This window comes from Lepidochelys kempii, chromosome 2, assembly GCF_965140285.1.
Source record: "Lepidochelys kempii isolate rLepKem1 chromosome 2, rLepKem1.hap1, whole genome shotgun sequence".
Lineage (NCBI taxonomy): Eukaryota > Metazoa > Chordata > Testudines > Cheloniidae > Lepidochelys > Lepidochelys kempii.
Window position 1 is genome coordinate 121,914,512 of NC_136381.1, and position 23,711 is coordinate 121,938,222.

The 23,711-nt window shown below is 42.6% G+C and overlaps 1 protein-coding gene across 4 annotated transcripts in view; it reads left to right on the forward strand.

Moving 5' to 3' along the window:
• BCL2 (BCL2 apoptosis regulator) overlaps window positions 1-23,711 on the forward strand; it is a 127,349-nt gene that overhangs the window by 11,970 nt on the left and 91,668 nt on the right. The window contains exon 3 of one of the 4 annotated variants that reach the window (XM_073332219.2): window positions 16,215-16,824. The exons of the other annotated variants lie outside the window; for them this stretch is intronic. Coding sequence (XP_073188320.1) covers window positions 16,215-16,262 — 48 coding nt within the window. The 3' untranslated portion in view covers window positions 16,263-16,824. Of the gene's footprint in view, window positions 1-16,214; window positions 16,825-23,711 lie in introns of those variants that run through there. 4 annotated transcript variants of the gene reach the window in all.

Here is a 23,711-nt window from a genome sequence, read left to right on the forward strand (position 1 = left end):
AATTAAGGGAAACAATCCTCTTTCCCTGCAAAGAGATATTAAAGCACTGTGGCCTAGTTATTACAGAAGGGGGCTGGGAGCCAGAACTCCTTAGTTTATTTCTTGGTTCTACTACTGATTGGGTGTGTGATATTGAGCCAGTCATTTAATCTCTCTCTCTGTCTCAGTTTACCCAACCATGAAATGGATACTTGATATGCCTTCCTCATAACAATGTTGAGAAGCACAGGCTACCAAGCAGTTTAGGTCTACTTTTTTTTTTTAATTAAAAAGAAAAGATTTTACAAGACCTAATATTAACTGAATGGTTTTCATGTCAGTTTTGAGTTTGGAGTTAAACAATATTCTATAGTGCTTACATTCATCATTGCTGTAGTTGGCTGGTAGGTGCAACCAGAAGGTAATTAGACAGATTAGAAAGTGACTATTGGCCAAGTTTAGCTCAGTGAACTGCAGAAAAATAAAAGCTTAACTGTTTCAATATAAAGTATATTTAAATGCTTTCAGTTTTAATAATGTGTTTAGCAAAGCAGGTAGAGGAAATTACCAATGAATGGAAAAACAAGTTATTTTGGTCAATTTGGAGGTTGGTTTGCTGTTTGTAGATTTTTATTTGGAACCATGGAAAATTTTCAGTGCTATAGTTTGCAGCTTTAGGCCTTTCCCTTGTGCATGAGTAGGCCTTTCCTGGTAAACATTTAACAAAGGAAACTCTCCTTCCTTTTAGTTCGCCTTATACACATGTATAAAACTAATTACATTATTTTAGCAGTACACACACAATACATCTGTATGCATGCACACACATACTCCTCCACTAATGCAAACCTGCTTCCTAAATAAGTAAATCTCAGGTACAGTTAGATAAAATATGAAGACCTATTCACTCAAATAAGATATGCCTAATTACCAAATCAGTGGAGCTATTCATGAGCTTAAAATTAGGCACATGCTTCAGTACCTTGCTGAATTGGGGCCTGTCTGTAGCAAGGACAGAGAAAACTCCTATTTAATCCTTTGGGACTTTTGCCTGTGTGATTACATTAGCATTGGGTCCTATGGCTGTAGTCCAATGAATTTTTACAGCAATATATTGTACATTGCAAAGCTTGTATTGTGTTACTGCAGTTAAATAATTTTTTTTTAAATCAATTTCATACTAGAGGAAGTTGTCATTTTCCTTAGGAGAACCTGTGAAACCGATTCCAAGAAAGAAAGTAAGTAAAGGAGAAACAGAGTTCAGGAACAGGTTTGCTGAGTTGGAAAATGAAGAAGGGGCACAGCAGGAAAAATGAAGTAGGAAGGGTAAGGAAGAAAAGACAAGTGGCTAATCCTGTAAGAAGAGGGGAAGAGCCAATGGAGATACCCAGAGTACAGAGCCCCAAGAGGATACAGGATGACTTGCAGAAGATTGCAAGGGAGAATAAAAGACAAGAGGACTTGCAGCGAGAAAGAACAGGCGGAAGGCCGGAGAATCACACCATCACCAGGAAAAGGCAGGTTTATGTGACTGGGGGCTCCCTACTAAGAAAAAGATACAGGCCTGTCACCGGAGCTGATCTGGAGAACAGAAGTGTGTGCTGTCTGCCAGGAGCTAAGATACAGGATGTGGACCTAAGGCTGAAGAGGATCCTAATGGGAGCTGGAAATAATCCACTGATTGTCCTTTATGTGGGAACAGATGATACAGCTAGATTCTCGGTGGAACATATCAAGGGAGATTATGCCAGGCTGGGGAAGATGCTTAATGAAATGGAGGCTCAGGTATCTCCAGTGGGATTCTGCCTGTCCCTAGAGGAGGAGAATGAAGGTGAGACAAGATTATGACGATCAACAGATGGTTCAGGCAGTGGTGCTATAAGGAGGGTTTTGGAATGTTCGACCACTGGGAGGCATTTGTGGACAGAGGACTGTTCTCATGGGATGGACTCCTCCTGAGTAAGGAGGGAAATAGACTTCTGGGATGGAAGTTGGCACAGCTCATTAAAGGAGTTTTAAATTAGGAACTGCGAGGAGATGGTTGGGAGATGCTCGTATGATCTCCACACCTGAATTTAACGTTGAGAGGGAGAAAAATCAAGTAAGAAAGGATACAGCAATGGAGAAAGGAACAGCAGTGGGTAGGAGAATGGACATTACCAGGAAAGATAGTGCTGATACCAGTCAGGCGATACTGGCAGTAGAATGAGTGACTGAACCCAATCGGGCGAGGAATGTGGGTGTAGCCAAGCAGCAACAATGAAGATGATTGTAGATCAGTGCGAGGAGCCTGGGCAACAAAATGGAGGAACTAGAACTAGTGGTGCAGGAAGTGAAACCAGGGATTGGGAAAACAGAAACATGGTGGACTAGTCGTCATGACTAGAGTACAGGTTTTGAAGAGTACGTGCTGTTCCGGGAAGACAGAAATAAAGGCCAAAGGTGGTAGAGTAGCATTGTATATTAATGATGAGGTAGACTGTGTAAAGAAATTAGAAGGGTTGGAATATATAAGACCAAGTCTGTTTTGGGCCAAAATCACTTTGGGGAAGAAAGCTACTAGAGGGTCCCCAGGCCAGTGCTCCGGGTGTGCTACAGACCGCTCCCCACCCCCTGGATCAGATTTGGCTATGGATAGAGACCTCTAATGTTTTTAATGAAATAAGTGCTACTGGGAAATGTGTGATTACGGGAGACTTTAACTTCCCAGATATAGATTGGAGGAAAAAATGCTACTACTAATATTAGGGCTCAGATTTTCGTGCATGTGATAGCTGACAGATTTCTTCACCAAATAGTAGCTGAACCAGCAAGAGATTTGGTATTGGTGAGTAGTGAGGACTTTTATAAAAGAACTGGTTGTAGGAAGCAACTTTGGTTTGAGTGATCATGAGGTCATTCAGTTTAAATTAAGTGGAAGGATAAACAAAAATAGATCTGCAACTACTGTCCTTGATTACAAAAGGGCAAACTTAAAAAAATTAAGGGAATTAGGGACGTGGACAGGACTGAAGGACTCAAGGATCTGAATGTGGAGGAGGTTTGGAATTACTTTGAAAGTTGCAGAAGCTATCTGAAGCCTGCATCCCAAGCAAGGGGGAAGATTTGTAGGGAAGGGCTGCAGACTAAGCTGGATGAGCAAGCATCCCAAATGGGTGATTAAGAAAAAAGCAGACAGCCTACAAGGAATGGAAGATAGGAGGAATCAGCAAGGAAAGCTACCTCTTGGAGGTCAGAAAATGTAGAGATAAAGTGAGAACTGCCAAAAGCCAAGCAGAGTTAGACCTTGCAAAGGGGATAAAAACCAATAGTAAAAGGTCCTATAACCGTACAAATAAGATGGAAAGAAGTGGGACTGCTAAATACTAAGGATGGGGTGGAGATTAAAAATAGTCTAGGCCCAGTCCGGCACCAAAACTGATACTTTGCCTCAGTTTTTAATGAGGCTAATGAAGAGTTTAGGGGTAGTGGCAGGGTGGCGAATGAGGATATGGAGGTAGAAATTACCCCATCCAAGGTAGAAGTCAAACTCAAACAGCTTAATGGGACTAAATTGAGGAGGCTGGATAATCTCCATCCAAGAATATTAAAGGAACTGATTTATGAAATTGCAAGCCCAATAGCAAGGTCTTTTAATAAATCTGTAAACTCGAGGGTTGTATCCTATGACTGGAGAATTGCTAATATAGTTCCTATTTTTCAGAAAGGGAACAAAGTGATCTGGGAAACTACAGGCCTGTTAGTTTGATCTCAACAGTATGCAAGGTCTTGGAACAAATTTTGAAAGAGAAAGTAGTTAAGGACAGAGAAGTTAATGGTAATTGGGATAAAACACAGCATGGTTTTACAAAAGATAGATTGTGCCAGACCAACCCGATCTCCTTCTTTGAGAAGATAACTGACTTTTTAGACCAAGGAAATGCAGTAGATCTAATCTACTTGCATTTCAGTAAGGCATTTGTTACAGTTCCCACATGAGAAATTATTAGTTAAATCAGAGAAGATGGGGATTAATATGAGAATTAAAAGGTGGATAAGGAACTGGTTAAAGGGGAGACTACAACGGGTCATACTGAAAGTTGAACTGTCAGTCTGGAGGGAGGTTTCTAGTGGAGTTCCTCAGGGATTGGTCTTGGGACCAATCTTATTTAACATTTTTATTACTGACAAAGTGGAGTGTGCTAATAAAATTTACAGATTACACAAAATTGGGAGATATTGCCTATACAGAGGAGGACTGGAATATCCTATAAGAAGATCTGAATCACCCTGTAAACAGGAGTAATAGAAATGGGATGACATTTAATAGTGCAAGGTCATGCATTTAGGGACTAACAACAAGAATTTTCGCTATAACCTGGGGATGTATCAGTTGGACGTGACAGAGAAGGAGTGAGACCTGCATGTATTGGTTGATCACAGGATGACTAAGCGCCAGTGTGATGTGTCCATGAAAAAGGCTAATGCAGGCAAGGTATTTACAGTAGAGACAGGGAAGTGTTAGTACCATTATACAAGGCACTGGTGACACCTCATCTGGAATACTGTGTGCAATTCTGATTTCCCATGTTTAAGACAGATGAATTCAAACTGGAACAGGTGTAGAGAAGGGCCACTAGGATGTTCTAATGAATGGAAAACCTACCTTATTCACAGGAGACTCAAAAAGAGTGTGGCTTGTTTAGCCTAACCAAAAGAAGGCAGTTGGGAGGTATGATTGCCCTCTATAAATACATCAGAGGGATAAATACCAGTGAGGGAGAGGCGTTATTAAAGTTAAGCACCAATGTGGACACAAGAAAAAGAGGATATAAACTGGCCATCAACAAGTTTTAGGTTTGAAATTAGGCAAAGGTTTCTAACCATCAAAGGAGAGAAGTTATGGAACAGTCTTCCAAGGGGAGTAGTGGGGGCAAAAAATCTAACTGGCTTCAAGACTGAGCTTGATAAGTTTATGGAGTGAAAGGTATGATGAGACTGCCAACAATGCCATGTAGCTGAACTGCAACTGCTAGCGGCAGATATCTCCAATGGCCAGTGATGGGACGCTAAATGGGGAGTGCCCGAGTTACTACAGAGAATTCTTTTCAAGGGTCTGGCTGATGGGTTCTACCCATGTGCTCAGGATCTAACTGATCACCATATTTGGGGTCGCGAAGGAATTTCCCCCCAGGTCAGATTGGCAGAGGCCCTGGGGGTTTTTCACCTTCCTCTGCAGCATGGGACATGGATCACCTGCAGGTTTAAACTAGTGTAAATGGTGGATTCTCTGTAATTTGAAGTCTTTAAACCATGATTTGTGCACTTCAGTAATTCAGCCAGTGGTTAGGGGTCTATTACAGGAGCGGGTGGGTGAGGTTCTGTGACCTGTGATGTGCAGGAGGTCAGACTAGGTGACCATGATGGTCCCTTTTGTCCTTAAAGCCTATGAGAATACTTAGAGACTGCAATGCAGAATGTGGGAGAGTGCATTATATCATATTTTTAAAAAAACTAAAGGATTATTTCCTTAAAAAACAACTTCTACAAGTCATTTTATTCTTGATTTATTTATTTTTTTAAAATAAAATGTACCCAGTTAGAAAAACATCTCAGGTTGGATGTACAGAATTAAATTCAATTAATGACATTTAAAAACAAAATTAAAAACACCCCAAGGCACTCTACTGCCAAATTCTGAATAAAAATAAGCAGTGGACTGTGTCCTCAAGAATCTGCAAATGTAAGTTAGGTCAGACACGGTCAAGAACTATCCACTGAAATCACCTGGGAACTGCTCACCTCTGACATTCAGTGTAGGGATTATTGCAGTGGTGGGCAACCTGCGGCCCATCAGGGTAATCTGATTGTGGGCTGTGAAACATTTTTCTGACATTGTCTGTCTGCAGGCATTGCCCCCCCGCAGCTTCCAGTGGCCGTGGTTCTCTGTTCCTGGCCAATGGGAGCTGTGGGAAGCGGCAGCCAGCATGTCCCTATGGCCTGCTGCTTCCTACAGCTGCCATTGGCTGGGAACGGCAAACTGCGCCCATTGGGAGCTGCGGGGGGGCCGTGCCTGCGGACCGTCAATGTCAGCAAAATGTCTCGCGGCCTGCAATCTGATTACCCTGATAGGCCGCAGGTTGCCCACCACTGTTGGCTCAGTTGCCTCAGCTGATCTCTGTTGCAGTGGTATATTTGTAGTCCATAGGCAGTCTTTGAGATAACCAAGACTCAAGCCATATAACACTTCATAGATCAAAATCAAAAACCTGAATTGCACTTGGAAATGAATAGGAAGCCAGTAAAGTATAAAAGTCATTTACTCCAACTTTATGGCCCCTGTATACTACCGGGGCAGATCTTCAATTGGTATATATTGTCAGGAGCTGTGAGATTTTATACTAGCTATGGATCTGATCTCTTCCCTGAATGGTGTAAAGGGTCCTTAGAGTAACTGAGAATCAGCACTAGTGTGTCCATCATTTTCAAACTATTGTTCGACCTGTCCCATTTCTTTATTGTCCCAAATATACTTCTCTGTAGTGTCAAATAGTAATATTATTTTACGTTTTATAGGAGAGAACTAATTTGCTCACCTCTTAAATTCATTTGCTTCTAGAATGGAAGGTGGTAATCCTTCAGCAGTACACAGCATCACTGAACAGCAGTTTAGGACAGGACATGAAAATTATTGTGTTCATTTGAAACTTCACATGGCAGGCAGAATGTAAATAAATGACGCACCCTGGAATTCCATCAGAATGCTGTAGTAATTCATCATTGGCTTCAGAGCAGCTTCAGTAGAGGATTCTACCATTCTATTTTAGACTAGGGTATCAAATCCTGGACCCGTTGAAGTTAGTGGCAAAACTCCTATTGATTTCAGTGGGTTCAGGATTTCACCCTAGGATTCTAAGACTATTGGTAGCTACAGTTAAACAGGGAGCACTAAAAGCATCCTGAATTGTTTTAGCTGTGGAACATAGCATTGCTATGAAGAAGTGGCAGGCAACATTGGAGGTTCTAAAATTTTGGCCTAAGCGTGCATGTTCAGTGACAGGTTTCACCGTGTTAGTCTGTATCAGCAAAAACAATGAGGAGTCCTTGTGGCACCTTAGAGACTAACTAAGGTGCCACAAGGACTCCTCGTTGTTTTTTCATGTTCAGTGAGTCACTTACAGCAGCTATCAGACAGGTGCATTCAACAGTGACCATTTGCATGAAAGTTGGGAGGTTTCTTAGTTGTTTTAGAATTTTTGTGGTTCCACTATGTCTCTTATTTAGTTTAAAGATTCCAGCTGTTAAAGCCATGTTTCATCCTCAGTGAATAATCAGCAGATGAAATCTTTGGTGCTTTATTGTTGTGAGTCAGAAGCTCATGACTGCTCTTCACTCTGCTTTTCATTATGCGCTTGCAAACAATGGGAGAACCTGTCAAGTCCTCCCCTTTTACCTTTTTCTAATCTTCCAAGGATGATTGCTTCCACTAAGAGAAATCTATCCTTTTCAGGAGCCATGGGATGGGTTCGTGGTTTGGCTGGAGAAAATTTGTTCTTTATTTTATTTTATCTATATTTCCTTATACAGACTATATGTTTATCCTTTGCTCAAACCAGTCTATTAATTTTAATAAGTGTCCTAGAGATAAAACTGACAAGGGGAGGCAGGCTCTTTGGTTTGCAGCCTCTAATAGCTGGAATGCAATAAATAAACACCAGCTATCACTGTCGAGAATAGACCTGAGGTTCCTTTCTGAGTAACTCCCCTGGGATCAGATTCACCAGCCAGTTCGGTGTTTGTTTTATAACAACATACCTTGGGCTCGATGACCTATCTTGGAGATGAACCATTATTTGTTAATCAAATATTAAATAATGCCATAATGCTTAATTTTGCCTCCATACCCATAAGAAGATCTTGCTTTTCCAGCTTCCTGCTCAGAAAGAAATGGCAGTAGACTTCCCCCACTACTTTTTTTTGCCGCCAGTGCCATTAGTCAAGACTCAAGTTATCTTTAGTGTTGTCCCAAAATAATACTATGCTATTCTTGAGGGCTAGTAACATTATATGCTATTGCATGCAAGCCCTAGGTGTGAAAATAACAGGTGGCCATTGTGTAGAATGTATTTAATTCTCTTTATCAAAAAAAGAAGTAAAACACATGCTACAATCCAATCTCTTGCACTATTCTGGTGGCACAAAAGGGCTGGAAAGCAGCCAGCAGAGTTGGCATAGCTGGCTCCTATGTCTCTTTGCCTGCAGCAGCATCTGGTATAAGGGGTGTGTCAATGGCATAGCCAGCATATATAAAGCTCTTGCAGTCCATAGCTGGCAGATGCCTCTTGCGAACTGTTACCATTCAGAATACTGTAGAGTAGTCCAAAGGTTCTAAAATGTGCGAGGGCTGGCATAGAACAGGCTCCTTTGTGGTTTACCCTTCCTTGGGTGCACCTGAGAGTCTCTAGCACATGGACTTGATAAAATGAGGTTTTAGCATTTAATATTTTTAACATTGAAATCCATGATCCAAATTGATTATCTGTGTCTCTGTATGCCCAAATGAATTGTGACTACCTTCTGACTTTTGGCTTTGAATTGCTAAGTTTTCTTTTCTTCTTTTTGTCATTATGGTGTTATTGTCAACTATGCTGTTGGGGATTCAAGTTGAGCTTTTTGTAATTATGAGAATTTTATAATTCTTGCCTATTTGACTTTTTGTTATAGATCTATTACTGTAACTTTATTAAAGGGTGAATAAAATATAATACAAAAATGCATGAATTTATATATCCAGTAACATTTGAAATACTTTCCAGTGTGTGTGTGTGTATATATATATAGGTTACAGTATATGAATCTTAATTATTTTACTCCCACTGGCAAAGGTTTCAAACCTTTAACACTTATAGGAAATGTTTTTAAAGTAACTATTTTTTAAAGAAAAAAAATTAAGACCTTTAGTTATTCAAACACGTGTAGCCTTGAAATTACAAACAGATACATTTTCACAGTAAGATGAAAGAGTTGTTTTCTTAAACAAACAAATACAACAAATAAATAAGAAAACCCAGCCTGTCAAGGCCTGAGTTCAGCGTTCTGTGTTTCTCCTAGGGGAATTGCTGACACCAGATTACCCTTACAGCAGAGCAGGAATCTGCGTTCCCTATGCTTTCAGTGTTAGTGATGTCAAGTCCTTGCAGAGGAAACATAATACCTGGTGGATAAACGAACCGGAAATATTTTTCAAACTTTGTATTTCAAAATGTATTGACAGTATATATAACTATAAATTCAACCCTTGAATTATGTTAGGCCCCAATCCTGCAAATACACATACTTACCTTTGTGCACACAACTAGACCCTTTGAAGTCAGTGACTTCTGTGAGAACAGGATTGGGCAGTTGAACCAGAAAGTGAAACTGGCTAGAAACAAAAATTCAGCAGAGTATTGTTTTTTCATTTTCCAAACTGAGCATGACGCAAAACATAAACAACTGATAATATTGGCTAGTATAGGCATTCGTATTGTACTGGCACTAGGGCCTGATGTAAAGCCCTTTGAAATCAATGGAAAGACTCCCACAGACTCAGTGGGCTCTGCATCAGACCCACAGCAACACAGGCAAGGACATTTGCTTTGACAAAAAAAAACAAAAAAAAAAACCCCTAAAAACAAAACTTGTTTTAATCTGACAGTGTCACTTAAAAAAAAAAAAAAAGTGGAAAATTCTCCAGTTTTACCTCCTACATGTTTCTATTATCAAACAGTCACTGGTCTTATTTTAGCCATGACCTTAGTGTTCTTTCCACAGTACACAGGCTGAATGATATGTTACTCAACTTCTTCTACAATATTATGATGTATCTGTTTTTATATTCTCTGTAACTTTTACTCTCCATGTAAACAAGCCCACCTAGTGCAATCACCTCCTATCCAGGGAGAGTATTTCCATTCCCCTTGGTTTAATTTGGACAGATTTGGCACAGAACACTGTAGTATTTCCATAATAACATTTGAAACAGGATGCCTGCTGTGTTGACATGTGGGTCTAAAAGTGAGTTTTACCATGTGCCAGGAAATTGCATTCTTAAGGAAAATCTAGACATAAATTTTGAACAATCAACACTTAAATTTTGAAAAGTCTGGCAGTGAGCTGTTATATGCCTCATGGGTTTTCAGTTTACTAGTCTTTTACTTGATATAAGTAATACCCTTTCTGCATTCTGATCCTCTGGTCCAGCTCAACTGAGCTCACTACAGGACTCAAGAGAGGAGAGGGAGTAAAGGTGGCTGTATGCCACTTTTGTTCCCCTGTTACTTATATTGCTGGAGATTGGTTTGGGCCCATCTTAAATTAGAGCAGCCTCTGGGTTGCTTAAAATTATACCAGCTTGTACTATCTCTATAAAGGCTGTTACACCAGCAAGAGATTGCTGGAACTCACTGCAATCCTGCCATGCCTCCTCCCACCCCGGAATTCTCACTAAGCCAGATGGGGGATGGAAAGGGGTGGAGCAGAGTTGGATATACCAGCTCTAAACTAGCTAGGGATTCCCAAGGGGTAGTCCACTTGGGAGTGATGCATAGAGATCTGGCTCATAGGGTCTTATTATTAGTATTATTATTTATTATTTGAAATATTATGATGCCTAAGAGCCCTACTCATAGACCAGGACCCTCTTGTGTTAGATGCTGTATAAACAGAACAAATCCATGGCCCCAAATCTGTGAGTTAATGAGTGTCTCACCTTGTGAGAAGAACAGGAGTACTTGTGGCACCTTAGAGACTAACAAATTTATTTGAGCATAAGCTTTCGTGTGCTAAAACCCACTTCATCAGATGCATGCAGTGTAAAATATGGTAGGAAGATATATATATATATACACACACACACACACAGAGAACATGAAACAATGGGTGTTATCATACACACTATAACAAGAGTGATCAGTTAAGGTGAGCTATTAACAGCAGGAGAGAAAAAAAACCTTTTGTAGTGATAATGAAGATGGGCCATTTCCAGCAGTTGACAAGAATGTGTGAGGAACAGTAGAGGGGAAAAAAACATGGGGAAATAATTTTACTTTGTGTAATGACCCATCCACTCCCAGTCTTTATTCAAGCCTAATTTAATGGTGTCCAGTTTGCAAATTAATTCCAATTCAGCAGTCTCTCCTTGGAGTCTGTTTCCGAAGTTTTTTTGTTGAAGAATTGCAACTTTTAGGTCTGTAATCGAGTGACCAAAGAGATTAAGTGTTCTCCGACTGGTTTTTGAATGTCATAATTCTTGACATCTGATTTGTGTCCATTTATTCTTTTATGTAGAGACTGTCCGGTTTGGCCAATGTACATGGGAGAGGGGCATTGCTGGCACATGATGGCATATATCACATTAGTAGATGTGCAGGTTAACGAGCCTCTGATAGTGTGGCTGATGTGATTAGGTCCTATGATGGTGTCCCCTGAATAGTTGGCAACGGGCTTTGTTGCAAGGTTAGGTTCCCGGGTTAGTGTTTTTGTTGTGTGGCGTGTGGTTGCTGGTGAGTATTTGTTTCAGATCGGGGGTCTGTCTGTAAGCAAGGGCTGGCCTGTCTCCCAAGATCTGTGAGAGTGATGGGTCATCCTTCAGGATAAGTTGTAGATCCTTGATGATGCGCTGGACAGGTTTTAGTTGGGGACTGAAGGTGACGGCTAGTGGCGTTCTGTTATTTTCTTTGTTGGGCCTGTCCTGTAGTAGGTGACTTCTGGATACTCTTCTGGCTCTGTCAGTCTGTTTCTTCACTTCAGCAGGTGGGTATTGTAGTTGTAAGAACGCTTGATAGAGATCTTGCAGGTGTTTGTCTCTGTCTGAGGAGATGGAGAAAATACGGTTGTATTGTAGAGCTTGGCTGTAGACAATGGATTGTGTGGTGTGGTCTGGATGAAAGCTGGAGGCATGTTAGTAAGTATAGTGGTCAGTAGGTTTCCGGTATAGGGTGGTGTTTATGTGACCATCACTTATTAGCACTGTAGTATCCAGGAAGTGGATCTCTTGTGTGGACTGGTCCAGGCTGAGGTTGATGGTGGGTTGATGAGGTCCTTAAGCGCTTTCATTTCCTATGAACTTCCTGAGATCTGAGTACAATCAGCACCTCACAGAAGGCACTCAGCATCTCACAGCATCGGGTCCATAGACATTGATGTGTATTTAACTAGGAAGGTTAGGTGACTAGTGCTATTTACAAATTTTATTGGAATTTGTATTTGCCTAACTATGGCCCCAACAGTATAACTAGCTGCACTTTGTGAGAAGTTTTCACCGATCCTTTTCAAAGCGTGTCGAACCTCACAGACAGCAAAAAGAGGGCATTTAGTGAAAGATTTCATCCGAACCAGTCTGATTTGCATTGCTAGGGGATTGTTACAAAACTGGCAAAATTCACCAATCTCTTTGCAAAACTCACAGGATTTGTTGATGAGTTCAATAATGTAAACCAGCCAGTTTAATCAGTGATATGCTGAGCTGGATTTTTTGAGAGGTGTGGTAAGAATAATAGGGTGTTACACAACCATGGAACTCAAAGCAAAGCTAAGGGATATGAAACCATGCAAACTTAATCTATCAGGAGAGTTTTTTGTCAACATTTGTGCCAATGAAAATCATACAGCTCTATAAATAGGTATATTTAATCTGTATGTGAGTTTGTGTGCATGCATATGTACATGCATAGGGTCATGATGATTATGAAAAAAAAATACAGTTCTTAACATTTTAAAGACACTTTTTCCTAGAGACAGTACATTTAGGTTCTCTCCTTAAGGCCAAAGACATGTACTCTCTGTCATGAGGAAGCTTACAGAAAAAGGAAGGGAAAGTATTATGCAGCATAGTGGGACTATAGTAACCCATTATCAGAGATACATGGCCAAACAAAGACTGCAATAGAAAATTGAAAATGTATTAGGAGCGGAAAAGATGATGTGTGAAATGTTTCCTTTTCCCTCTATATGTTTATGACAACCAGGCAAACAAGAGATTTTCATGGACTGTAACTTTAACCTTTTACATTTTACAATAGGATGGTACTAAAGTACTGGGTGTAGCTTGTGGGATAGCAGTTAGGGGACAAACCATTCTTACTAGTTCTGTTCCTGTAATACCTCCATTTAATCTATGGTGTGTTAGAATACCATACTTGCTCACAAATTGAATGGAAAAGTAGCTGAATGCTTTGGAGAGGAGGGTTCTACCATAGTAGAAATGGGTCCTACCCTAAGTGGCAGCTAATTTAGAGTATTAAATGTTTATTAATTATATCTAAATAGTTTGTGATTTAGGGGCTGACTTTCCATTGACTTTTATGGAGTTTGGATCAGGCCTATAATGATTTTCAAATTATGAATTAACTTGATCTTTATGAACAACAATCTTTTTAGCAGGATTTAGAAAACAAACAAAAATACCTACATAATTAGTTGTTACACTTTTGTTTCAGGGTAGAGTGGAGTTCTGGGTACATTCAACTCCTAAAGCCTAGGAATAAAAAATGCATTGATCTTCCTTCCCCTATTCATTTCAGTGATTATGATAACATTAGTACCCTAGTAAATGATGCAATGGGAATTAAATCAGGATGACAAGCACAGACCTCTAATTGTACATGTTAATATTTGATGTAGCATGCTAGGACCCAATCCTGCAGTCTACATCCATACAGTCAATCTGTGGGAGTCAAAGTCACTATAGTCTGCAGAACTTGCACTTAATAGGATGTACATTGTATATGATGTGCCACCAGTGAATAATGTGCATGATCATGTTTATAGTTTGGTTCATGACCTCTTTTAATGATTGAAAAAAATTCCAATAACTATTTACTGGGGTAAAATTCCCCCCTTTGCAGAGGTCAAGCACAAGATCAAGACACCATTTAAATATATATATGTTGATATTTAGGCCTGGTGCTGGCCCTCTATGTGTGTGTGTGTGTGTGTGTGTGTGCGTGCATGTGCGAGCTTTACACCCCAATCTGATGATGATCTGGGTAGTCACTTAAAATGACAGTAGTAGAAAATATTAGTTCAACAAAGTAAGACTTAAATCTGTAGTTGCTTGTGCCATTAACATTAAAATAGGCATTCTTGATAGCCATATTATATTGATTTTATTTTTGTTTTAAATCGTCTTGACCCCATGTTTTTAAATGGGTCTGCCATTTCCTGCAACTAAAGCAGCTGCTATGTTAGTGTTAGTTCTTCACTAGCCTCCTGTTTTTTAAGAAGAGAGTTATATTGTCTAACACAGACCTGTGTGTGGGTCATCAAATATATATATCCCCTAATAGAAATTCATAGGAAGAATATGACCAAAAATAGTGTTGTAGAAGGGATATAGAACTGAGTTAACTCTATCCAAAGTGTGAGCCATACTTTGTCTGAAAAGCACAATTTATTCCACAACTTTTGTGAAGGAGTGATGTTTGGGTATGACAAGTTGTGCTGGCCTGTGCAAAGGGGCTTGTTACTTTTGGCTTCTCTTTAGATGCTCTCATAGACAACAGCACTCGACTTGCATAGTCCTTGTGTTTCCTGAGCATAAGGACTGTGATTGGGGCCTAGGCTTTACTCAGGGGTATGAGGGAGGAAGACTCCTCTTCTTCACCTCATAAGCATGTAGAGCCAGCCACACTCAAGTCGCTTTTTCCCGCTTTATACATTTTAGTCACCTTTGCCCTGGTCTAGACTAGGAGTTGAGGTCGAATTTAGCAGCGTTAAATCGATTTAACCCTGCACCCGTCCACACGACGAAGCCCTTTTTTTCGACTTAAAGGGCTCTTAAAATTGATTTCTTTACTCCACCCCCGATAAGGGGATTAGTGCTGAAATCGGCCTTGTCAGGTCAAATTTGGGGTACTGTGGACGCAATTAGATGGTATTGGCCTCTGGGAGCTATCCCAGAGTGCTCCACTGTGACCGCTGTGGACAGCACTCTCAACTCAGATGCACTGGCCAGGTAGACAGGAAATGGCCCGTGAACTGTGAATTTCATTTCCTGTTTGGCCAGCGTGGCAAGCTGCAGGTGAGTGCAGAGCTCATCAGCAGAGGTGACCATGATGGAGTCCCAGAATTGCAAAAGAGCTCCAGCATGGACCGAACGGGAGGTACGGGATCTGATCACTGTATGGGGAGAGGAATCTGTGCTATCAGAACTCCGTTCCAGTTTTCGAAATGCGAAAACATTTGTCAAAATCTCTCAGGGCATGAAGGACAGAGGCCATAATAGGGACCTGAAGCAGTGCCACATGAAACTTAAGGAGCTGAGGCAAGCCTACCAGAAAACCAGAGAGGCAAACGGCAACTCTGGGTCAGAGCCCCAAATATGCCGCTTCTATGATGAGCTGCATGCCATTTTAGGGGGTTCAGCCACCACTACCCCAGCCGTGTTGTTTGACTCCTTCAATGGAGATGGAGGCAACACGGAAGCAGGTTTTGGGGACGAAGAAGATAGCTCACAGCAAGCACACGGAGAAACCGGTTTTCCCGACAGCCAGGAACTGTTTCTCACCCTGGACCTGGAGCCAGTACCCTGCCGAATACACTGAAGGCTGCCTCCTGGACCTACCAGGCGGAGAAGGGACCTCTGGTGAGTGTACCTTTTTAAATAGTATACATGGTTTAAAAGCAAGCGTGTTTAATGATTAATTTTCCCTGGCATTCGCGGCCAGTACAGCTACTGGAAAAGTCTGTTAATGTGTCTGGGGATGGAGCGGAAATCCTTTAGGGACATCTCCATAAAGCTCTCCTGGATGTACTCCCAAAGCCTGTGCAAAAGGTTTCTAGGGAGGGCAGCCTTATTCCGTCCACCATGGAAGGACACTTTATCATGCCAGGCCAGTAGCACGTAGCCGGGAATCGTTGCAGAACAAATCATTGCACTGTATGTTTGCTGGCGTTCAAACAACATCCGTTCTTTATCTCTCTGTGTTATCCTCAGGAGAGTGATATCATTCGTGGTCACCTAGTTGAAATAGGGTGCTTTTCTTAAGGGGACATTCAGAGGTGCCCGTTCCTGCTGGGCGGTTTGCCTGTGGCTGAACAGAAATGTTCCGTGCTGTTAATCACGCGGTGGGGGGAGGCAAAATGTGACCTTGTAATGAAAGCACATGTGCTATGTATGTAATGTTAACAGCAAGGTTTACCGTGAAAGAGTGTACCCGTTGTTTTATAAAATGTGTCTTTTTAAATACCACTGTCCCTTTTTTTTTCTCCACCAGCTGCATGTGTTTCAAGGATCACAGGATCTTCTCCTTCCCAGAGGCTAGCGAAGATTAGAAGGCGAAAAAAATACACTTGCAATGAAATGTTCTCTGACCTCATGCTGTCCTCCCACACTGACAGAGCACAGACGAATGCGTGGAGGCAGACAATGTCAGAATGCAGGAAAGCACAAAATGACTGGGAGGAGAGGTGGCGGGCTGAAGAGAGTAAGTGATGGGCTGAAGAGAGGGCTGAAGCTGAAGGTGGCGGCAGCGTGATGAGAGGAGGCAGGATTCAATGCTGAGGCTGCTGGAGGATCAAACTAATATGCTCCAGCATATGGTTGAGCTGCAGGAAAGGCAGCAGGAGCACAGACCGCCACTACAGCCCCTGTGTAACCAACCGCCCTCCTCCCCAAGTTCCATAGCCTCCTCACCCAGCCGCCCAAGAATGTGGTGGGGGGCCTCCGGCCACCCAGCCATTCCACCCCAGAGGATTGCCCAAGCAACAGAAGGCTGGCATTCAATAACACTTTTAAACTTTTAAAGTGCTGTGTGGCCTTGTCCTTCCCTCCTCCACCACCCCTCCCGGGCTACCTTGGCAGTTATCCCCCTATTTGTGTGATGAATTAATAAAGAATGCTTGAATGTGAAGCAACAATGACTTTATTGCCTCTGCAAGCGGTGATCAAAGAGAAGTGGGGAAGGTGGTTAGCTTACAGGGAAGTAGAGTGAATCAAGGGCCGGGGGGCTTCATCAAGGAGAAACAAACAGAACTTTCACACTGTAGTCTGGCCAGTCATGAAACTGGTTTTCAGAGCTTCTCTGATGCACACCACGCCCTCCTGTGCTTTTCTAACTGCCCTGGTGTCTGGCTGCGCGTAACCAGTGGCCAGGCGATTTGCCTCAACCTCCCACCCCGCTATAAACGTCTCCCCCATACTCTCACAGATATTGTGGAGCGCACAGCAAGCAGTAATAACAGTGGGAATATTAGTTTCGCTGAGGTCTAACCGAGTCAGTAAACTGCGCCAGCGCGCTTTTAAACGTCCAAATGCACGTTCTACCACCATTCTGCACTTGCTCAGCCTGTAGTTGAACAGCTCCTGACTACTGTCCAGGCTGCCTGTGTACGGCTTCATGAGCCATGGCATTAAGGGGTAAGCTGGGTCCCCAAGGATAACTATAGGCATTTCAACATCCCCAACAGTTATTTTCTGGTCTGGGAATAAAGCCCCTTCCTGCAGCTTTTGAAACCGACCAGTGTTTCTGAAGGTGTGAGCGTCATGTACCTTTCCCGGCCATCCCACGTTGATGTTGGTGAAATGACCCTTGTGATCCACCAGTGCTTGCAGCACTATTGAAAAGTACCCCTTGCAGTTTATGTACTTGCTGGCTTGGTCTCCGGTGCCAAGATAGGGATATGGGTTCCGTCTATGGCCCCACCACAGTTAAGGAATCCCATTGCAGCAAAGCCATCCGCTATGACCTGCACATTTCCCAGGATCACTACCCTTGATATCAGCAGATCTTTGATTGTGTTGGCTACTTGCATCACAGCAGCCCCCACAGTAGTGTCCATGTCCTCATCGCTGTCATCACCGCGCTGACGTTGCCTACTCACCCGGTTTCGCTTTGCCAGGTTCTGGTGCTGCCTATACTGCTGGATAATGCGCATGGTGTTTAATGTGCTCCTAATTGCCAAAGTGATCTGAGCGGGCTCCATGCTTGCTGTGGTATAGCGTCTGCACAGAAAAAAGGCGTGGAACGATTGTCTGCAGTTGTTATGACGGAGGGAGGGGCGACTGATGACATGGCTTACAGGATTGGCTTACAGGGAATTAAAAGCAACAAAGGGGGTGGCTTTACATCAAGGAAAAACAAAAACAACTGTCACACAGAATGGCCCCCTCAAGGATTGAACTCAAACCCCTGGGTTTAGCAGGCCAATGCTCAACCCAATGCTCAATCCACTGAGCTATCCCTCCCCCCGGTATTTCAGGCAGGACTGAATCTCCATTAAACTTTTCAAGGTGCCCCTGATAGACCTCACCGAAATGATTGTCGGCTGTTGATTTCACGGAGGGAGGGAGGGGGGAGCAAATGAATACAAAACAAAATCTGGTGTATTTCTTGTTTTGATCCACTCCATCTATCTTTTACATCTTTGGCTGGCAGCAGACGGTGCAGTAGGACTGCTAGCCATCCTCATCTCCTGGCTGCTCGGCAGAAGATGGTGCAGTAGGACTGCTAGCCACCCTCATTTCCTGGCTGCTCGCCAGAAGACGGTGCAATAGGACTGCCGGCAGGACTAAAGAGAATGAGCTGGTCCAGTAACTTCTATTTTAGTCCCCGCGCCCATGTCTGCCCAGGTCCGACCTTACCAAGGCAGCCAGGAGCACCTCGGACATGATGACGATGGTTATCAGTCCTATTGCACCGTCTGCTGCCACAAGGCAATGGGCTGCTGCTGTGTAGCAATGCAGAACCACGTCTGCCAGCACCAGGAGACGTACGGTGACAGTGAGCTGAGCGGGCTCCATGCTTGCCGTGGTATGGCGTCTGCACAGGTAACTCAGGAAAAAAGGCGCGAAACGATTGTCTGCCGTTGCTTTTGCAGAGGGAGAGAGGGAGGGAAGGAGGGTCTGATGACATGTACCCAGAACCACCCGCGACAATGTTTTTGCCCCATTAGGTATTGGGATCTCAACCCAGAATTCCAATGGGCGGCAGAGACTGGGAACTGTGGGATAGCTACCCATAGTGCAACGCTCTGGAAGTCGACGCTAGCCTCGGTATGGTGGAAGCACTCTGCCGAGTTAATGCACTTAATGCACTTAGCATTTTGTGTGGGGACACACACACTCGAATATATAAAAACGATTTCTAAAAAAAGACTTCTATAAATTCGACCTAATTTCGTAGTGTAGACATACCCTTTGTAAATGGCAGCAGTAAAAACTGAGGTTATGTACCTGGATCTCTCATCCGTTAACTGGCCTAAAAAAAGAGAGGAAAGCCCTACTCCTAGTGAGAGCTATGGTAATTATGCTTTAAAGTTCAAGTGGTAGAGATGAGTGGCTTTTTTGGTGTAAAAAATTGCGAGTTCTGTTCCCCATGCGATATGCAAGCAGTTGGTTAAAGACTGTGCTATACACGTGTGTATGTATATATGACCAACGATCATTGCAATTTAAACAGGTTTTCCTGTTTATAGGTTAGATTCAGTAAAAATCTATTGTCATACACTTTGTACTTTGGTCGATACAAGGAGTGCTATGCTGAGGAAAAGCAGACAAAGATATATTTTTTTTCCCATGCCAACTGTAATCGACCATTTAAAGGCACTGTACATTAGTAATTCACTTCAACAGGAAAAAGGTTGTTAGTCCTGCATAAATATCTGAAATTGCAGAACTCAGGTGTTTTGTTTTTGTCACATGACTTTTCAGAAAAGTATCTTGTATTTTATTATGGCTATAATCCAGATCCTGTTTTCAGTCAGAAGAAATACTAGTTAGAAATCATTTGAAGGTTGTGTTTTGGAAATGAAATGCAAAACTAACAGGAAAGCAGTTTGGTTTTTATTTTAAATGTGTGTGAGTATCTTTTTGAAGAGACACTATCAACTTAAAATTATCATAAGTAATCTGAACCAGTGGTCCTCAAACCAGGGCTATGTGTACCCCTGGGGGTACTCAACTCATCTAGATGAGTATTTCTCAACCTGGGGGTTGCAGCCCCCAAGGGGGTTATGAGATGGGCTTGGGGTGGGGGCGAGGTTGCAAGTGCAGGGCTGGCATTAGAGGGTGGCAAGCAGGGCAATTGCCTGGGGCCTTGTGAACCTAAGTTACATGCTTCAGCCCCAGGCGGCGGGGCTTTGGCTTCAGACAAGGCTCATGAGTGAAAAACAGGCTCAAGTATTACACTGAAATGTATGTACACTATATTCCAGTCGATTTATTTTATAATTAATGGTAAAAATGAGAGAGCCAGCAATTTTTCAGTAATAGTGTGTTGTGACACTTGTACTTTTATGTCAGATTTTGTAAGTTTTTAAGTGAGGTGAAACTTGGGAAACGCAAGACAAATCACATTCTTGAAGGGGGTACAGTAGTCTGGAAAGGTTGAGAACCACTGGTCTAAAATGTTTCAATCACGGGTGTCATACGTAACACCTAAAACTATTATAATGGAAAAAGATAAGGAAAATATTTTTCTCTTTTTGCCCCACTTTGCTTACTTTGTGTATTTGATAGTACTCTGTATAAAATTGGGAGAATTTGATTGTAAAATCACAACAGGTGTATTTTTATTTCAAAATGACTTGTTTTCATGTAGAGAAAGTCTGTGTATCTTCTCCATTCAGTCCAGTTTGTCAGAGGGTGAAAGTCACAACTGTGCAGAGAGCCAGCACAATGTCTATGTACATCTTAATTCCAATTTAGGCTCTCAAAATACGGCTTACGTAAACCTTAAGCCCTACATAGGCCTCATGCTGGCCCTCTGTACAGCAGTGAATTTCTCAAGTGCTCTTTTACTATGCAGACACCTTGTAATGCCAATTTTTCTCTCCTCAGGAATGTGAGTTAAAATGTTTTTCCTTTGAATTTTAAAGTTAGCAGATGAATTTAAGAAAAATGTAACAATGTAAATAAGAAATGTGATTTTTTTTTTTTTTTTTTTTGCATTTTAACTTCATTTATTTGTGACCTCCCAAAACAAGATAGAAGTACTACATTAATTAATTAATTTAAGGACTCTTTAATTTCCCCCCTTCCTCTTGGCCCAGTGTTTTCTTGCCATTGTTTACATGTCTTGCTAGTCTTTCCATGCTATTCTTTACTTAGTCCCCATTGCAGCATCTGTGAGAGACCTCCACTATTTTCAGCTGAATGTTGGGATGCACTGTACAGACATGAGAGACCATATTCTATTTTACAGGATGTTTGGTCTACATCTTAAGATAGTTGAGATGTTAATCAAATTCTTTGTAATTGTAACTTTAAAAAAATGAAAGAGTGCAAACCAGTGTGGTTGTATGATACTTCCAGAATGATAAGGGAATCTTCTTAGTGTCAGCAAGTGAACATAATCAATATAAGTAGCAATTCCAAAAGGACAATGTCATTATGGATTTTTACAGCTTGTGATGGATCTTGTAACCTGAAAAAAGTGTACAGCAGCCAGGGCTTTTACTTCCTACTTCCCTTCCTTTCTTTTGTGTGGTCAGATAACAACCACCATGAAAGGAAATGAATGCCCTGGGCTAGCATCTTCCTGTTAATAAATTATACTACAAATTGTGAACTGAAATCAGTTGGAATTGATTTTGCACAATGAAAGATTCTAATTTCTGTCTTCTGGTTTTTCTCTTGTTTCTTACTTTGCAAGTGCTACTGAAAGCCTGTGTGGTGAGAAACAAGTTGTGCTTCATATTCTAGAGCAGTGGTCTCCAACCTTTTTATGCCCAAGATCACTTTTTGAATCTAAGGGCAACCCAGGATCTACCCCACCCCTTATCTAGTGGCCCACCCTGCTCACTCCATGCCCCTCCCTCTCCGTCACTTGCTCTCCCCCACCCTGACTCACTTTCACCGGGCTGGGGTAGGCGGTTGGGGTTCGGGGCTGGGGCCGAGGGGTTCGCAGCGGGGGAGGGGGCTCTGGGCTGAGCCTGGGGCAGGGAGTTGGCATGCAAGAGGGGTAAGGGGGTGCAAGCTCTGGGGGGAGTTTGGTGCAGGAGGGGCCCTAGGCTGGGGCAGAGTGTTAGAGTACAGGAGGGGGTACAGGGTGCTGGCTCTGGGAGTGGGGGGTCAGGGCTGGGGCAGGGGGTTGGGTTCAGGAGGAGGTACGGGGTGCTGGCTCTTGCAGGGAGGTCAGGTTGGGGCTTGGGGTGCAGGAGGGGATATGGGGTGCTGGCTGGGGGAGGGGGCTCGGGGCTGGGGGTTGGGGTGCAGCCTCCCATCGGGCGCACTTCCTTTCAGCAGCTCCCGGTCGGCAGCAGGTGCAGCAAGGCTAAGGCAGGCTCCTTGCCTACCCCGGCCCCACACAACTCCTGGAAGAGGCCAATGCACCCCTGGGAAGGGAGGGAGCACATGGCTCTGTGCGTTGCCCTTCTCTGCAAGCACCGCCCCCACAGCTCTCCTGGCCAATGGGAGCTTCGAGGGCGGTGCTTGCAGGCAGGAACAGCGTGCAGAGGGAGACTCCTGGGCCTCGCCGTGGGGCATGCTGGCCGCTTCTGGGAGCGGCGTGGGGCTGGGGTACGGAGTCTGCCTTGGTGGCAGCCACGCTACACCACCAGAGATTGCGATCGACTGGGAGATCCTCTAGGATCGACCAGTCAATCCTGACCGATTGGTTGGTGACCACTGTCTCCAAATGCTGTCCTCAAATGAATGGAATGTTATTGTCAAATTTATTCAACGGTGTGGATGCAACCTACAGAGCATTTAAGCATGAAAGAAGAGAATGATGGAGGAGACATAAAGAAGAGGAAAGAGAACGAGCTGATTTGCTGTGTTCAATGGACTCAGGAATATTTTAAATGGAAAGATTAGTAAATTCACTCAAATGTATTAGGAGGCCCTTGGATATAAAAGCATTTAATTTGCTATTCACCTATGTAATATGAGTTGGGTTCAAATGTATGGCTGGATTTAAACTTCAAGTGTATAGGGAAGTGAACAGCAATATGCCCCCAAAGCTTGATTGGGATGGCCAATCCACATGCAAGAGAGAACCTACCAATAGGGTCTTCAGGAGTTTTGGCCTGATAGTCGCTCCACTTCTTTTTATGAAAAAGGAGCAGGATACTGACACTTTGGCTGGTGGCAGTTGCCTGCATGTATGTAAATAGATAGCCAATAGATATGGTACCAGTAGATGGTGCAGAAGAATATGAAGCATAGTTCTTGGGTTTTGTAGTACTGATAAACGTGTTGGGCATTGTAGATGGCTTCTTCTGTGCAGTTCTTTACATGGAGCTCATAACATCAGTTGAGTAGGCCATGGGACCTGAAGTTATGCAGTCTTGGGGCAACGAGAATATCGCAACTGCAATGGTCACTGTTATAATTCTGACACTTTTTGTTTGTTTGTTTTAAAGTAATTAGTGTTGTTGCCATAATATACCCAGTACTAAGCCTACACAGAAACTTCTTACTCTGAAATTCTTATTACTTACACAATAAACAGAAATATTTTAATGGCCCTAACTGCTACGCATAGTTAGAGAAATATCCGTGTCTGTTACCCGCTATGGGGACTAGCTTCCTCATGCTCTTCTGTAAAGTACTTATTTTGTTTTAGTGACTTTGCAGTTGTTATGGGCTTGATCCAACTTCCATAAGACTCCTATGACTTCAGTGCATTTTGGGTCCTAAGCTACCGTGTCCCGCTTGCTATGCTCTTGAAAGTATTCAAGTGTACAAGGGTTTATATGTGTTCATTACATCACTGACAAAGTTAGTTGCCTTTTGAGGAAGGAAAACTTCTACACATGTAGAAAATGGTGTA